Source organism: Chlorocebus sabaeus, chromosome 4 (genome assembly GCF_047675955.1).
Source record: "Chlorocebus sabaeus isolate Y175 chromosome 4, mChlSab1.0.hap1, whole genome shotgun sequence".
NCBI classification, from domain to species: domain Eukaryota; kingdom Metazoa; phylum Chordata; class Mammalia; order Primates; family Cercopithecidae; genus Chlorocebus; species Chlorocebus sabaeus.
Window position 1 is genome coordinate 18,481,757 of NC_132907.1, and position 18,975 is coordinate 18,500,731.

An 18,975-nucleotide genomic window follows, 5' to 3' on the forward strand; every position below is an offset into this window, starting at 1 on the left:
CTTATGAGTTTTATTACTTTTTTTGTTTGAGACAAAGTCTCGCTCTGTCGCCTAAGCTACAGTGTAGTGGCATGATCTCGGCTCACTGTAACCTCCGCCTCCTGGGTTCAAGCGATTCTCCTGCCTCAGCCTCCTGAATTGCTGGGATTACAGGTGTGCGCCACCACGCCTGGCTACTTTTTGTATTTTTAGTAGAGATGGGGTTTCACCATGTTGGTCAGACTGGTCTCGAACTCCTGACCTCATGATCCACCTGACTTGGCCTCCCAAAGCACTGGGATTATAGGCATGAGCCACCGCGCCTGGCCTACTACTACATTTTTTTAAATGTTTATTTTCAATTCTGCTGAATTACGGAAGATATTTATAAACCATATATCCAATAACAGATTCACATCTAGAATATACATAACTTTCAAAGCTCAACAGAACAAAAAAATTATTAAGAAAATGGATAAAAGACATGAAGAGACATTTTACCAAGAGAACATAAAGACAACAAATAAGCACATGTTCAAAACCACAATGAGATATCACTACACACCTATTAGGATGGCTAAAAGAAAAAGTTATAACCACCAAATTGCTGGTGAGGAAGTGGAGACTAAATTGCTCATACTTGTTGGTGGGAGTGTAAGTTTGTTTCTTTAAAAAACTAAACATGCAACATCCATATAACCCAATAATTACACTCTTGGCATTTATCCCAGAGAAATGAAAATTGTGTTCACACAAAAATCTATTCACAAATTTCGTGGCAGCTTTATTTGTAATAGTCCAAAAATGGACACAATACTGATGTCCTTCAACTGGTGAACCATTAAATAACCTGTGATACATCCGTATCATAGAACACTACTCAAAAATAAAAAGGAGGCCAGACATGGTAGCTCATGCTTGTAATCCCAGCATTTTGGATGGCTGAGGCGGGCAGATCACATGAGGCCAGGAGTTCAAGACCTAACTGGCAACATGGTGAAATCCTGTCTCTACTAAAAACAGAAAAATTAGCTGGGCTGGCTGGGAGGTGCCTGTAATCCCAGCTAGTAACTGGGAGGCTGAGGCATGAGAATCACTTGAACCGAGGAGGTGGAGGCAGTGAGCTGAGATCACCCCACTGCACTACAGCCTGGGTGACAGGGTGAGACTCTGTCTCAATCAACCAACCAATTGGAATAAACTACAGATACACATAACAACCTGGAAAAATCTCCAGAAAATAACACTGAGTGAAAAAAGCCAAAGGCTATAGACTGTGATTCCACATCTATAACCTTCTTGAAATGACAAAACAACAGAAATGAAGAACACATTAGGGATTGCCAGGGGTTAAGGAGTGAGGGGGAAAAGGGAGGTTTTGAGTGTGGCTATGAAAAAGCAACATGAGGAATCCTCTGGTGATGAAAATGTGCTGTATCTTTACTATCAACGTCAAGATCTTGGTTTTTATATTTTACTATAGTTCTGCAAGATTAGTACCATTGGGAGAAACTAGATAAAGGGAACCTGAGATCTCCGCATTATTTCTTATGATTGTATGTAAATCTACAATTACCTAAAAGTAAAAAGTTTAACCTAAAAAATCTGAATTACATGTGGGTCTATCTTAAAACAGGTCAATTCTATATGCACCCTCATTAGCAGACTCTTTTTACGCTATTTAGTCACATACATGCTGTTATGCTCAATTTTAGCATTTTCCCTATGTCTGAGCTAAAAAGCAAAAGAAATTACCTCAATTTTGCGAGAATAAAAAAAACCTTGTGCTGTTAAAGTAAGCAGTATATTTTTAATTAAACATTTAAAACACTTCCTTTCCCTAAAATACCAAAAACTAGACACTATTTAAAATAATAATAAAAACTACTTTTTCTGAGAACTGATTTAAAATATCTATATAAATTCTCTGCATATATTTATGACCATTAGGAGCTCTGCAGAACTGCCAAGAGTTGTCTGACTGCCAATCACTACTCTACTTCAGTAGCAGCATACTAAATTTAAGTCCTCAACGCACTCTAATTAAACGCTAATTTCAATTTTGGTTTATGTACACAGTGGAACAAAGTTGCATCACATATGCTTCTGGCATGTAAGAATACAGCTGAATGCAAGTCAGTATAAAAGAAAGAAGAGAGGAACAGATACTTTTAGAGATGTGTACTCTTCCACCCACCATTTCACTCAAGGAATGTTTGCATCAGAGTGTAAAGAGAGACCTAAATCTGCTATTACCTCCTAGCCTGGGTCCAGATAGTCTCCATTTCTGAGGGTTCCCCACTGAATGAGCCAAGAGAATAATTCAATTGTTTAAAGATATATGTATATACGTATGTGCAGTGATTCTACCTTTCAAAGACAAGTGTCCATGTATACTCATATATAAAAATATATCTGTTTGTACACCTAAAATAGGGCTTTACACATAATAGGTATCCTTTTCCTTAAAATCCCTGAAATTCTTTCCTGTCTCTTCCACATTCCTTGGTCCCTCTATCTCTCTGACCACCTCAGTCTCTTCTGCAGTCTTCCTCTTAGTGCCCCTTACATACATATATTTATTTAAACTAGATAAAATGTGCTATTTTTAAAGATGGGAACATAATCTTCAAAGAGACAGGTTTGTCCAAAGTTTATGCCTTATGACATTTTTAAATTGCATTTTTAAAACAATTTTTGCTTTTATTTTTTCTAATCTGGTTTTTCTGTGTTAACTAGGTTAGGAAGCCAAAAATTATAATACAATATTAAAGCTGAAAACTAGTAAAAAAAAAAAACAAAAAACAAAAAAAAAACCAAAAGAACAACTTACCAATTGCCCCAATTATGAAATCCTGCAGCTTGGAGTACATGTACAGCAAACTGACAAATATAGACGAAGAAGAATACAAAGAATCTAAATGAACTGTCACTCCTTTAAAAAAAAAAAAAGAAAAGAAAAAAAGAAAGAAAAAAGGGGGTTAGAAAGAAAAAAGGGGGAAAATGTCATTTTTCTCATTATCTTTACATTCACCTGCAAAACGACATTCAAACCTTAAAAGCACAAACAAAAAAAAAAGTGGCAACCACCTGAGGCCTCAAGTTAACAATATGGTAATAACTTGTGTGAACTCGTCATACTAACATTAGATATCGTTATTCTAACCTCACTTTGTCCTTTCAATTTCCAACTGCACCACAATCCCTCTTGACAAAAAAACTTATTCATTTTCTTCTTTTATTAAACAGCATTTAGAATTATAATCAACATACAATGAATTGTAAATGTTTAAAATACTGCTTTAATAAGTTTTGACACATTTATATACCTGATTCCCCAATCACTATGGTGAGCATATCCCCAAAGTTCCTTGAAACCCTTGGTAGCCCTTCCCTACCCACTGCTTTTCTGTTACCATAGTTTGACTATTTTAGAGTTTTATATAAATGGGATCATATATTATATAGTCTTTTTTTCTTGTCTGGCTCATTTTACTCAGTACTACTATTCTGAGATTCACCCAGTTTTGTGGCATGTATCAAAAGTTCATTCCTTTTCATTGTTGAGTAGTATTCCATTGTGTAAATATACCACAGTTTATTCATTCACTGTTGGACATTTAGGTTGTTTCTAGTTTTTTATTATTACAAATAAAGTTATTATTGTTATTATTGATAAGAAAGCTATTATTAATAGTCATGTACAATCTTCCCATGAACATATATTTCCTTCTTCTCTTAGATAAATACCTACAAGTGGGAAAGGCTGGAACATATCACAGGTATAGGTATAACTTTTTAAGAAACTGCCAAACTGTTTTACAAACAGGTTGTTCTTTTTCTTCTTTTTTTTTTTGAGATGGAGTTTCGCTCTTGTTGCCCAGGCTGGAGTGCAATGGTGTGATCTCGGCTCATAGCAACCGCCTCCCAGGTTCAAGCGATTCTCCTGTCTCAGCCTCCCGAGTAGCTGGGATTACAGGCATGGGCCACCATGCCCAGCTAATTTTGTATTTTTAGTACAGACAGGGTTTCTCCATGTTGATCAGGCTGGTCTCAAACTCCTAACCTCAAGTGATCTGCCCACTTCAGTCTCCCAAAGTGCTGGCATTACAGGTGTGAGCCACCGCGCCCGGCCTGGTTGTTCTATTTTTCATCCCCACTGGCAGTACATGAGTATTCCAGCTTCTCCACATCTCACTAACACTTGTTATGGTCTTCTTAATTCTAGCTATTCTAATAGATGTATAGTGATATCTTACGTGGTTTTAATTTGCATCTTCCTAATAAGTAATATTGTTGAGCATCTTTTTATGTGCTTTTTGTCATATACAGATCTTCTTTCATGAACTAATTAAAATCTTTTTCTGATGTTGTAATTAGATTGCTTTTTCCCTTATCATTGAGTTGTGACAGTTTTTAAAACTATATTCTGGAAGTACAAGTCCTCTTTCAGATATATGCTTGACAAAGGAGTCTGTTGCTTGTCTTTTCATTCTCTTAAGAGTGTCTTTTGGGAGCTGGCGTAATGGCTCACACCTGTAATCTCAGCTATTCAGGCCCTGAGGCAAGAGGATTGCTTGAGGCCAGGAGTTTTGACACCAGCCTGGGCAACATAGCAGACACCCATCTTCATTTAAAGATGGTGTCTTTAAATGAGGAGAAAGAGGAGGAAGGAAGGGGAGGGGGAGGAGGGAGGAAGGAGGAGGGGGAGGAGGGGGAGGAGGGGGAGGAGGGGGAGGAGGGGGAGGAGGGGGAGGGGAGGAGGGAGGATGAAGGGAGGAGGGGGAGGAGGAGGATGAAGGGGGGAGGAGGGAGGGGGGAGGAGGAAGATGAAGGGGGGAAGAGGGAGGAATGGGAGGAGGGGAAGGAGGGGGCAAGAGGGAGGAATGGGAGGAGGGGAAGGAGGGGGCAAGAGGGAGGAATGGGAGGAGGGGAAGGAGGGGGCAAGAGGGAGGAATGGGAGGAGGGGAAGGAGGGGACAAGAGGGAGGAATGGGAGGAGGGGAAGGAGGGGGCAAGAGGGAGGAATGGGAGGAGGGGAAGGAGGGGGCAAGAGGGAGGAATGGGAGGAGGGGAAGGAGGGGGCAAGAGGGAGGAATGGGAGGAGGGGAAGGAGGGGGAAGAGGGAGGAATGGGAGGAGGGGAAGAGGGAGGAACGGAAGGAGGGGGGAAGCGGGAGGAACGGGAGGAATGGGAGGAGGGGAGGGAGGGGGGAGGAGGAAGAAGAAAGTTTCTTTGAAGAGGAGTTTTGCCTTTTTATGAACTCCAGTGTATTCACACTTGTTCTTTTATATACCTTGATTTTACTGTTATTTCTGAGAAAGCTGCCAAGCCAAGGATGTAAAGATTTTTTCTCCTGTTTTTTTCTAGTTTTGTATTTTCAGTTTTACATTCAAGTCTATGTTCTTTTTTGAGCTAATTTTTTAAAATATCATATCAAGTATGAAGTTCTTTTTTGGTTATCCAATTGTTTTAACATAATTTCTTAAAAAGACTGTCCTTTCTGCATTGCATTCCCTTTGTACCTTTCTCAAAATTAGTAGTTTGTCTATGGGTGGGTTTATTTCTGAGCTCGCCATTCTCTCCCACTGCTCTATTTGTCTACCTTTTCATCAATATTATACTATTTTGATTTTGAAGTTTTCTAGTAAGACTTCTAATTAGATAGTGTTAGTCCATCAACTTTATTGTTCTTTTTCAAAGTTGTCTTGACTATTTTAAGGTTTTTACATTTCTATAACCAGTGTACAAACACGGCAATGAGTTAATATGAATACAGTAAAGCAGCGGTCCCCAGCCTTTTTGGCACCAGGGACCTGTTTCGTGGAAGACAATTTTTCTATGTATGGTAGGGTGGGATGGTTTCAGGATGAAACTGTCTCAGATCATCAGCACTAGATTCTCATAAGGAGCCTGCAACCTAGATCCCTTGTACACACAGTTCACAATAGGGTTTGTGCTCCTGTGAGAATCTAATGCCACTGCTGATCTGACAGGAGGCGGAGCCCAGGTGGTAATGCTAGCCAGCTGCTGCTCACTTCCTGCTATGTGGTCTGGTTCCTAACAGGCCACGGACCAGTACAAGCCTGCAGCCCAGGGGTTGGAGACCCCTGCTCTAGAATTGGCCATTTCCCCCAAGGTACAAAAGAGCAAATTTTAATGGTTCATTAATAATGTTTTCTATGTCAGTCAGATTTAAATTAAATGGTTCCACATCTTATAGTAATTGTATCAGTACTGTATTACACCAAAGTTGGTATTAATGACCATACAGCTGAACAAAATTAATGAAAAATAACCAACATCAAAATCTACAATTTAAAATGCTATTTTTATAATATCGAATAGAAATCCTATGTATGACTCATCTCTCCAGGGTCACTATACAAAACATCACTTCTAATAATCATTTTTCTTTTACTATTTTGAAACAGACACTTCTAAAGTATATTTCTATTTCCCTGTCCCTCTGGCAAAGAATGAAGAATATAACTTAATATTCTGTTTGTTTCACTTAGAGTTTTTACTTCTATTTTGTGTGCCAAGAAACCAGACTATTAAAATGTTTTACATTATAAATATATAAAATATGTGCTCTAAAAAGGGGTTGAATGTCTACAGGCTTCACAACAGCTATGTCCACTACCTTGGTTCCAAATTCATAGACACATTCTAGAAGCTAAAACTGCCTAACTGTAATTTCTAGTAAAGAAATCTATTAGAAGATACTGAATACGTTTTAAAAATTAAGAAGTCCTACTCAAAAACCATTTCTAAAACATTGCTTTCAAATACAAATGGAGCTATGTTAAAACTAGTCCACCTTCCTCTATCTGTATCTATAGTTAGTACAAACAAATGCACAGTGTACAAAACTGATCAAATGAAAACCTCAAAGTCTACTTTTGCTTAGTTTTACTTTAAATGAAGCTAAATAAAAGATATTAAGCAGGTTAAATATCATTCCCAATAGATTTTATTTACTTCATTTTACCAACTTTTCTATTTCTGAATAAGGAGACAATAAAACTCATTTTATTGTACACTGACCATGAATATGAATGATTATTTTAAAACACTTCAAAGCTCTCTAAGACATAAACTCCATATCCCAGCACTTACTTAACTACCTAGATTCTCATCTCCAAGAGAGCACAAATCTTCCCTTACCTAAGCTGTCCAAACTACTGCAAATGCAAAATCAGTCAAATTCAAAACAATCTGAAGCAATACAATCATCATGTGAATATCAAGTTCCTTTCAGATGCTTGAGGGAAGGGCAAGGAAAAGCTGAGGAGCTCTGGAAGAGACAGAAGACCCCTAGGAGGGCTGTACCTTAGCTAGAATCAGAAAAGGTCCACGGGAAAGAAAAAAAAAAAAAATCATCAGGGGAAGAAGAACTTCTACTGGCACTCAGAACCAAAGGTGGTCTTGTGTGCAGGAACAGATTAGAAAGCAGACTGTTTAAATCAGCTTGAATACAGCTATTTTAAACCAAACAAAGAACAGAAATATAATTTTTTTAAAAAACACTATACATTGATTTAAGCTATGTGGCTTAAATTGTGATCAGCCTCAGTTTATGATAAAGTATTTATGGTATCATGGATATTTATTCATAATAAATCCATCTAAGTAATGTATTTCCTCATCAGAATACATAAATAAAAGCTCTCTACTACTTGCCATCCTGGCTCTTTCAGATCAAAGCCTACTGGAAAACTGAACTTCAAATAAGCAAGTAGTTTCTGGTTTAATGACTTCTACAGCCAAGTTGCAGCACAATTTTAATAGAAAAGTTCTTCCCTAAAGTATGATAATAAGTTTCAGAAAATAAGCTTATTTGATCTTATAAAGTTTATTTCACACGCCAAATCAATACCAGATATATTAATTACAACTACCATTTGGCATGACAGGAAAAGACAAAGTATTTCATTATTTCAAAGGGCTAAGATGTGGAGACACAAGTTAACTAAAGCACAGCACTAAATGTCTTTAACTCTGGCAACTCCACATAGCAGATATGAGAACACAAATTTATATACTTGGGTTTGAATCCAGACTCTCCCACTTAAAGTTGTGTGACTTTGGGCAAAGTATTAAGCCTGAGATTTTCCATTTGCCAAATGGGGTAATAGTGGAACATGCTTTTATACAAATAAAATAATACAGGTAAAGTGCTTAGCTGGGAATGCATAGGCACATAGAAAGCAACTGATAAACATTACTTGTTGATACCTCTATTACACTCTAGTAGTACTGTATCAAAATAAACTGTTTTGCTCACAGAAGTAATATCCTACTCTCAGAAGTGGCATTAGGCAGTGATAAGACATTGAAAATTTCTGGAACATGGTTGCTAACAATCATGACTACTAGAATCAAGTAATACAAGTAATTATTGATGGTATACAGGCATTAGAATAAAAAGAAACTGATATGGTTTGGCTGTGTCCCCACTCAAATCTCATCTTGAATTGTAGCTCCCATAATCCTCACATGTCATGGGAGGGACCTAGTGGCAGGTAAATGAATAAAGGGGGCAGGTTTTCCTGCGCTATTCTTATGAAAGTGAATAAGTCTCACAAGATTGGATGGTTTTATAAAGGGCAATTCCCCTGCACACACTCTCTTGCCTGCCGCCATGTAAGACATACCTTTGCTCCTCCTTCACCTTCTGCCATGATTGTGAGGCCTCCCCAGCCATGTGGAACTGTGAGTCCATTAAACATCTTTTTCTTTATAAATTACCCAGTCTTCAGCATTTCTTCATAACAGTATGAAAATGGACTAATACAGAAACCTAACAAGTACAGGTGCTTTTCTTGTCTTATTTGGGGGCTCCAAGACTGTCTAAACCAGCCCCATACTCCCTCTTTAGTAACTTTATGCTGAAATGAATTCTTTCTCCAGAACAGGGAGTCTATAAGTAGGCTTGAAAGGCAGCACCATGAACTGTCCCTCACCACAATAGTGCAAAAAAAATTTGCATATGTGTTTCTATGGGAGAAGATTTCAAAGATTTTAAACTTACAATAGAGTCTATCTCTTAAAATCTATTAAGAGCTGGGCCCAGTGGTTGATGCTTGTAATCCTAGAACTTTGGGAGTCATGGTAGGAAGATTGCTTGAGCTCAGGAGTTCAAGAACAGCCTGGGCAATACAGTAAGACCTCATCTCTATTGAAAATAAAAAAAAATTAGGTGCAGTGGCACATGCCTGTCATCCTGCCTATCTGGAAGGCTGAGGCAGGAGGATCATTTGAGCCCGGAAAATAAAGCAGCAATGAACAATGGTCATGCTACTGCATTCCAGCCTGGGTGACAAAGTGAGATCCTATCTCTGGGGGGGGAAAAAAAAGCAAAAACCTCACTAGTCTGGCTTAAAAAGCACAGGACTGGAATGAAAGAGACTCTGAACTCTCTTCTTCCCACCCATGTTCTGTCAAAAGCAGAGGGGACATGAAAAAGCTCATATTAAATGAAGTTTCAAACCTGAATAATATCAAACCTAGACCACAATCTTGGTGTAAACTCTGAATCTCTATACTTAACTGACTTAATAATAGCTAACATTTGTTGAACATTATTTGCCAAGGACTATATCAAACACATGTATTGCTCATTCAATCCTTACAACACCCCCATGAGGCACAATAATATTGACTCTATTTTACTGATGTGCAAACAGATTTAAAGAGGTCAAATAATCCAAATACACAGCTGGTAACACAAAAGATGCAACCTATCTGTGCATCTATTAAGCTAAAATTCTTTTTTTATTTTTTATTTTTTGAGACAGAGTCTAGATCTGTCGCCCAGGCTGGAGTGCAGTGATGTGATCTCGGCTCGCTGCAAGCTCTGCCTCCAGGGTTCATGCCATTCTCCTGCCTCAGCCTCCCGAGTAGCTGGGACCACAGGCACCCACCACCACACCCGGCTAATTGTTTTGTTTTTGTATTTTTAGTAGAGATGGGGTTTCACCATGTTAGCCAGGATGGTCTCGAACTCTTGACCTCATGATCTGCCCACCTCAGCCTCCCAAAGTGCTGCCATTACAGGCATGAGTCACAGCGCCCGGCCTTAAGCTAAAATTCTTAACCAAGTGGATAAAACTACCTCTAAGATATTATTTCAATTCCATGATCTCCAAGAAATTTAATTATCAAGGAATAGACCACCACTAGCTAAAGTAAATTAACCCCAAATGCTCAATGCAGTGTTTCTTATATACAGAATATGAAGACTAAAATCTCACATATGAATTGATACTCAACGTAGAAAGCTTAAACAGCTTAAAAGCTTTAAAGCTTAAAAAGACAAAATCAGCCAGTAGCTAACCATTTTCAAATTACCTCTGAACAATAAAACTAATTTAAAGGAAAACAGAAGTCAACATTGATTAGATCCTAGGTCACAAATGGACTGTTTTCAAGCTATTACACAGGCTATGCTCTTATAAAACAGAAAACTCGGCCAGGCGCATGGCTCACACCTGTAATCCCAGCCCTTTGGGAGGCAAAGTCGGGCAGATCACCTGAGGTCAGGAGTTCGAGGCCGGCCTGACCAACATGGTGAAACTCTGCCTCTACTAAAAATATAAAAATTAACGAGGCATGGTGGTGGGCACCCGTAATCTCAGCTACTCGGGAGGCTGAGACAGGAGAATCGCTTGAACCCGGGAGGCGGAGGTTGCAGTGAGCAGAGATCCTAGCTTGGACAACAAAGTGAGACTCTGTCTCAAAAAAAAAAAAAAAAAAAAAAAACCTCAAACATTTTTCTGCAAATAAGCTCCATGACACCTATATGAACAGAGAATACTAAAGAGTAAAACTTTGAGTTTTGAAACATCTAGAATACCACATCATGAAACTATTTATCATACCTTTTTTTTTCCTTTTTGCTTTTGCCGAGACACGGTCTTACTGTGTCACCCAGTCTAGAGTGCAGCAGCATGATCACAGCTCACTGCAGCCTCAACCTCTTGGGCTCAATCGATCCTTCCACCTCAGCCTCCCAAGTAGCTGGGACTAAAGGCACACGCCATGACAACCGACTAATTTTTGTATTTTTTGTAGAGATGAGGTTTCACCATGTTGCCCAGACTGGTCTCGAGCCCTGAGCTCAAGCAATCCTCTCCTCTCAGCCTCCCAAAATGCTGGGATTATACACATGAGCCACCACACCCAGTCACCGTTTTTCTTTGAGACGGAGCCTCACTCTGTCACCCAGGCTGGAGTGCAGTGGCTCAATCTTGGCTCACGGATCTCGGCTCACTCCGCCTCCCAGGTTCAGGCAATTCTCTTGCCTCAGTCTCCCGAGTAGCTGGGATTACAGGCACATGCCACCATGCCTGGCTAATTTTTGGTTTTTTTGTACTTTTAGTAGAGACGGGGTTTTGCCACATTGGTCAGACTGGTCTCAAACTCCTGACATCAGGTAATCTGCCTGCCTTGGCCTCCCGAAGTGCTGGGATTATGGGCATGAGCCACCAGGCCCCGCCCCAGCCACCTTTTTACTTATGCCACTTGAAAAGTTTAATATTAATTCTCTTGATGGTCCTATCACTCTTACACTTGAAATTTCCTATTTTAATCATATACTTTGAAGCATCATTTTTCCCACTAAACTCTTCACTGAAGTATTAACAAACTTCAAACCCTAAACCAACTATCAAAACTTTATATTGATCCATTCCAAGATGGCCAAATAGGAACGGCTCCGGTCTGCAACTCCCAATGTGATCGACGCAGAAGATGGGTGATTTCTGCATTTCCAACTGAGGTACCTGGATTTTCTCACTGGGACTTGTTGGACAGTGGGTACAGCCCATGAAGGGTAAGCTGAAGCAGGGTGTGGTGTCACCTCACCTGGGAAGTGCAAGGGGTCGGGGGATTTCCTTTTCCTAGCTGAGGGAAGCCGGGACAGACCTTACCTGGAAAAACGGGACACTCCTGCCTAAATACTATGCTTTTCCCAAGGTCTTAGCAACAGCAGACAAGGAGATTCTCTCCTGTGCCTGGCTCCAGGGGGTCCCACGCCCACAGAGCCTTGCTAGCGCAGCAGTCTGAGATCAAACTGCAAGGTGGCAACCTGGCTCAGGGAGCAGTGTCCACCATCGCTTAAGCTTGAGGAGGTAAACAAAGTGGCCTGGAAGCTCAAACTGGGAGGAGCCCACCACAGCTCAGCATGGTCTACTGCCTGTATAGACTCTACCTCTGTGGGCAGGGCATAGCTGAACAAAAGAGAGCAACTGCTGCAAACTTAAACGTCCCTGTCTGACGGCTTTGAAGAGAGCAGTGGTTACCCCAGCATGGCAGTTGAGCTCTGAAAACGGACAGACTGCCTCCTTAAGTGGGTACCTGACCCCCATGTGGCGTAACAGGGAGACACCTCCTAGCAGGGGTCCACAGACGCCTCATATAGGCAGGCAGCTGCCCGTCTGGGATGAAGCTTCCAGAGGAAGGATAAGGCAGCAATATTTGCTCTTTTGCAATATTTGATGTTCTACAGCCTCCACTGGTGATACCCAGGCAAACAGGGTCTGGAGTGGACCTCCAGCAAACTCCAACAGACTTGCAGTTGAGGGACCTGACTGTTAGAAGGAAAACTAACAAACAGGAAGGAATAGCACCCACATCAACAAAAAAAAAAACATCTACACCAAAACCCCACCTATAGGTCACCAATATCAAAGACCAAAGGTAGATAAAACCACAAAGATGGGGAGAAACCAGAGCAGAAAAGCTGAAAATTCCAAAAACCACAGCGCTTCTTCTCCTCCGAAGGATTGCAGCTCCTCGCCAGCAATGGAATAAAGTTGGATGGAGAATGACTTCCATGAGTTGACAGAGTAGGCTTCAGAAGCTCAGTAATAACGAACTACTCTGAGCTAAAGGACTATGTTTGAACCCATTGCAAGGAAGCTAAAAACCTTGAAAAAAGGTTAGACAAATGGCTAACTAGAATAAACAATGCAGAGAAGACCTTAAATGACCTGATGGAGCTGAGAAACACGGCATGAGGGAGGTTCCAAGATGGCCCAATAAGAACAGCTCCAGTCTACAGCTCACAGTGTGAGCAACGCAGAAGACAAGTGATTTCTGCATTTCCAACTGAGGTACCAGGTTACCCTCACTGGGGCTAGTTGGACAGTGCGTGTAGTCTGTGGAGCATGAGCCAAAGCAGGGCAGGGCATCACCTCACCCAGGAAGCACAAGGGGTAGGGAAATTCCCTTTCCTAGCCAAGGGAAGCCGTGACAGAAGGTACCTGGAAAATCAGGACACTCCCACCCTAATACTGAGCTTTTCCCAACAGTCTTACCAAATGGCACACCAGGAGATTATATCCCACGCCTGGCTCAGAGGGTACCACGCCCATGGAGCCTCACTCACCACTAGCACAGCAGTCTGAGATCGAACTGCAAGGCGGCAGCGAGGCTGGGAGAGGGGCGTCAGCCATTGCTGAGGCTTGAATAGGTAAACAAAGCAGTCGGGAAGGTCGAACAGGGTGGAGCCCACCACAGCTCAAGGACACCTGCCTGCCTCAGTAGACTACACCTCTGGTGGCAGGACATAGCTGAACAAGGGGCAGCAGAAACTTCTGCAGACTTAAATGTCCCTGTCTGACAGCTTTGAAGAGAGTAGTGGTTCTCCTAGCATGGAGTTTGAGATCTGAGAACAAACACACTGCCTCCTCAAGTGGGTCCCTGACCACTGAGTAGCCTAACTGGGAGGCACCTCCCAGTAAGGGCCGAATGACAACTCATATGGTCGGGTGCCCCTCTGAGACGAAGCTTCCAGAGGAAGGATCAGGCAGCAACATTAGCCATTCTGCAATATTTGCTGTTCTGCAGCCTCCACTGGTGATATCCAGGCAAACAGGGTCTGGACTGGACCTCCAGCAAACTCCAACAGACCTGCAACTGTGGGTCCTGACTGTTAGAAGAAAAACTAACAAACAGAAAGGACACCCACACCACAATACCATCAGTATGTCACCATCACCAAAGACTAAAGGTAGATAAAACCACAAAGATGGGGAGAAACCAGAGCAGAAAAGCTGAAAATTCTAAAAATCAGAGCGTTTCTTCTCCGCCAAAGGAACGCAGCTCCTTGACAGCAACAGAACAAAGCTGGACAGAGAATGACTTTGACAAATTGAGAGAAGATGACGTCAGACGATAGGTAATAACAAACTTCTCTGAGCTAAAGGAGGATGTTGAAACCCATCACGAAGAAGCTAAAAACCCTGAAAACTGATTAGACAAATGGCTCACCAGAATAAACAGCATAGAGAAGACCTTCAATGACCTGGTGGAACTGAACCATCAACTGACCATGGCACAAGAACTATGTGATGCATGCACAAGTTTCAGTAGCCGATTCGATCAGGTGGAATAAAGGGTATCAGTGATTGAAGATTAAATTAATGAAATGAAGCAAGAAGAGAAGTTTAGAGAAAAAAAGAGTAAAAACAAATGAACAAAGCCTCCAAGAAATATGGGACTATGTGAAGAGACCAAATCTATATCTGACTGGTGTACCTGAAAGTGATGGGGAGAATGGAACCAAATTGGAAAACACTATGCAGGATATTATCCAGGAGAACTTCCCCAATCTACCAAGACAGGCCAACATTCAAATTCAGAAAATACAGAGAACACCACAAAGATACTCCTCGACAAGAGCAACTCCAAGACACATAATCGTCAGATTGACCAAGGTTGAAATGAAGGAAAAAAATGCTAAAGGCAGCCAGAGAGAAAGGTCGGTTTACACACAAAGGGAAGCCCATCAAACTAACAGCGGATCTCTTGGCAGAAACTCTACAAGCCAGAAGAGGGTGGGGGCCAATACTCAACAGTCTTAAAGGAAACAATTTTCAACCCAGAATTTCATATCCAGCCAAAGTACGCTTCATAAGTGAAAGAGAAATAAAATCCCTTACAGACAAGCAAATGCTGAGAGATTTTGTCACCACTAGGCCTGTCTTAGAAGAGTTCCTGAAAAAAGCAATAAACATGGAAAGAAACAACCAGTACCAGCCACTGCAAAAACAGACCAAATTGTAAAGACCATCGAAGCTATGGAGAAACTACATCAATTAATGGGTAAAATAACCAGCTAACATCATAACGACAGGATCAAATTCACATATAACAATATTAATATTAAATGTAAATGGACTAATGTCCCAATTAAAAAGACACAGACTGGCAAATTGGATAAAGAGTCAAGACCTATCAATGTGCTGTATTCAGGAGATCCATCTCACCTGCAGAGACACACACAGGCTCAAAATAAAGGAATGGAGGAAGATCTACCAAATAAATTAAAAGCAAAAAAAAAAAAAAAAAAGAAAAAAGCAGGGGTTGCAATCCTAGTTTCTGATAAAATAGACTTCAAATCAACAAAGATCGAGAGAGAAAGAAGGCCATTAACTAATGGTAAAGGGATCAATTCAACAAGAAGAGCTAACTATCCTAAATATATATGCACCTAATCTAGGAGTACCGAGATTCATAAAGCAAGTCCTTAGAGATCTACAAAGAGACTCAGACTCCCACACAATAGTAATGGGAGACTTTAACACCCCACTGTCAATATTAGACAGATCAACAAGACAGAAGGTTAACAAGGATATCCAGGACTTGAACTCAGCTCTGCACCAAGCAGACCAGATAGATATCTACAGAACACTTCAACCCAAATCAACAGAATATACATTCTTCTCAGGACCACATCGCACTTATTCTAAAATTGACCACATAATTAGAAGTAAAGCACTCCTCAGCAAATGTAAAAGAACAGATATCACAACAAACGGTCTCTCAGACCATAGTGCAATCAAATTAGAACTCAGGATTAAGAAACTCATTCAAAACCACACAACTACATGGAAACGGAACAACCTGCTCCTGAATGACTACTGGGTACATAATGAAGTGAAGGCTGAAATAAAGATGTTCTTTGAAACCAATGAGAACAAAGACACAACATACCAGAATCTCTGGGACACACTGTTTAAAGCAGAGTGTAGAGGGAAATTTCCAGCACTAAATGCCCACAAGAGAAAGCAGGAGAGATCTAAAATTGACACCCTAACATCACAATTAAAAGAACTAGAGAAGCAAGAGCAAACAAATTCAAAAGCTAGCAGAAGGCAAGAAATAACTAAGATCAGAGCAGAACTGAAGGAGACAGAGACACAAAAAATCCTTCAAAAAAATCAATGAATCCAGGAGCTGATATTTTGAAAAGATCAACAAAATTGATAGACTGCTAGCAAGACTGATAAAGAGAGAAGAATCAAATAGACACAATAAGAAAATGATAAAGAGGGTATTACCACCGATCCCATAGAAATATAAACTACCATCAGAGAATACTATAAATACCTCTACGCAAATAAACTAGAAAATCTAGAAGAAGTGGATAAATTGCTAGACACATACACACTCCCAAGACTACACCAGGAAGAAGCTGAATGTCTGAATAGACCAATAACAGGCTATGAAATTGAGGCAATAATTAACACCCTACCAACCAAATAAAGTCCAGGACCTGATGAATTCACAGCAGAATTCTACCAGAGGTACAAAGAGGAGCTAGTACCATTCCCTCTGAAACTATTCCTATTAGTAGAAAAAGAGGGAATCAACCCTAACTCATCTTATGAGGCCAGAATCATCCTGATACCAAAGCCTGGCAGAGACACACACACAAAAAAGAGAATTTTAGACCAATATCCCTGATGAACATCAATGCAAAAATCCTCAATAAAATACTGGCAAACCAAATCCAGAAGAACATCAAAAAGCTTATCCACCACGATCAAGATGGCTTCATCCCTGGGATGCAACACTGGTTCAACATGTGCAAATCAATAAATGTAATCCATCACATAAATAGAATCAAAGACAAAAACCACCTGATTATCTCAATAGATGCAGAAAAGACCTTTGACAAAATTCAACAGCCTTCATGGTAAAAACTCTCAATAAACTAGGTATTCATGGAACATATCTCAAAATAATAAGAGCTATTTATCACAAACCCACAGCCAATATCATAATGAATGGACAAAAACTAGAAGCATTTCCTCTGAAAACCAGCACAAGACAAGGATGCCCTCTCTCACCACTCCTATTCAACGTAGTGTTGGAAGTTCTGGCCAGGGCAATCAGGCAAGAAAAAGAAATAAAGGGTATTCAAATAGGAAAAGAGGAAGTCAAATTGTCCCTGTTTGCAGATGACATGACTGTATATTTAGAAAACCCCATGGTCTCAGCCCAAAATCTCCTGAAGCTGATAAGCAAATTCAGCAAAGTCTCAGGATACAAAATCAATGTGTAAAAATCACAGGCATTCCTCTACACCAATAACAGACAGAGAGCCAAATCATGAGTGAACTCCCATTCACAACTACTACAAAGAGAATAAAATACCTAGGAATCCAACTTACAAGGGATGTGAAGGACCTCTTCAAGGAGAACTACAAACCACTGCTCAACGAAATAAAAGAGGGCACAAACAAATGGAAGAACATTCCATGCTCATGGATAGGAAGAAAAGGTAATTTATAGATTCAATGCCATCCCCATCAAGCTACCAACGACTCTTCACAGATTTGGAAAAAGCTACTGTAAAGTTCATATGCAACCAAAAAAGAGCCTGTATTGCCAAGACAATCCTAAGCAAAAAGAACAAAGTTGGAGGCATCATGCTACCTGACTTCAAACTATACTACAAGGCTACAGTAACCAAAACAGCATGGTACTGATACCAAAACAGATATACAGACCAATGGAACAGAACAGAGGTCTCGGAAATAACACCACACATCTACAACCACCTAATCTTTGACAAACCTGACAAAAACAAGAAATGGGGGAAGGATTCCCTATTTAAAAAATGGTGCTGGGAAAACTGGCTAGCCATATGTAGAAAGTTGAAACTGGATCCCTTTCTTACAACTTCTACAAAAACTAATTCGAGATGGATTAAAGACTTAAATATTAGACCTAAAATTATAAAAATCCTAGAAGAAAACCTAGGTAATTCAGGACATAGGCATGGGCAAGGACTTCATGACTAAAACACCAACAGCAGCAGCAACAAAAGCCAAAATAGACAAATGGGATCTAATTAAACTAAAGAGCTTCTGCACAGCAAAAGAAACTACCATCAGAGTGAACAGGCAACCTACAGAATGGGAGAAAAGTTTTGCAATTTACCAATCTAACAAAGGGCTAATATCCAGAATCTACAAAAATCTCAATCAAATTCACAAGAAAAAAACAACCCCCATCAAAAAGTGAACAGACACTTCTCAAAAGAAGACATTTATGCAGCCAACAGACACATGAAAAAAATGCTCATCAATGGTCATCAGAGAAATGCAAATCAAAACCATATTGAGATACCATCTCACACCAGTTAGAACGGCAATCATTCAAAAGTCAGGAAACAACAGATGCTGGAGAGGATGTGGAGAAATAAGAACACTTTTACACTGTTGATGGCAGTGTAAATTAGTTCAACCATTGTGGAAGACAGTGTGGCAATTCCTCAATGATCTAGATCCAGAAATACCATTTGACCCAGTGATCCCTTACGGGGTGTATACCCAGAGGATTATAAATCATGCTACTATAAAGACACATGCACACGTATGTTTATTGTGGCACTATTCACAATAGTAAAGACTTGGAACACACCCAAATGTCCATCAATGATAGACTGGATTAAGAAAATGTGGCACATTCAGCAAACTATCGCAAGAACAGAAAACCAAACACCGCATTTTCTCACTCATAGGTGGGAACTGAACAATGAGATCACTTGGACTGGGGAAGGGGAACATCACACACCGGGGCCTATTATGGGGAGGGGGGAAGGGGGAGGGATTGCATTCTGAGTTTTACCTGATGCAAATAATGAGTTGATGGGTGCTGATGAGTTGATGGGTACAGCACACCAACATGGCACAAG

At 40.4% G+C, this 18,975-nt stretch overlaps 1 protein-coding gene across 3 annotated transcripts in view; it reads right to left on the bottom strand.

Moving 5' to 3' along the window:
• Nucleotides 1–18,975, bottom strand: part of SCAMP1 (secretory carrier membrane protein 1) — a 125,812-nt gene that overhangs the window by 19,817 nt on the left and 87,020 nt on the right. For 2 of the 3 annotated variants that reach the window (XM_007976164.3, XM_007976174.3), the window contains one exon: nucleotides 2,813–2,914. The exons of the other annotated variant lie outside the window; for it this stretch is intronic. In XM_007976164.3, the coding sequence (XP_007974355.2) occupies nucleotides 2,813–2,914 (102 nt within the window). The remainder of the gene's footprint in view (nucleotides 1–2,812; nucleotides 2,915–18,975) is intronic. 3 annotated transcript variants of the gene reach the window in all.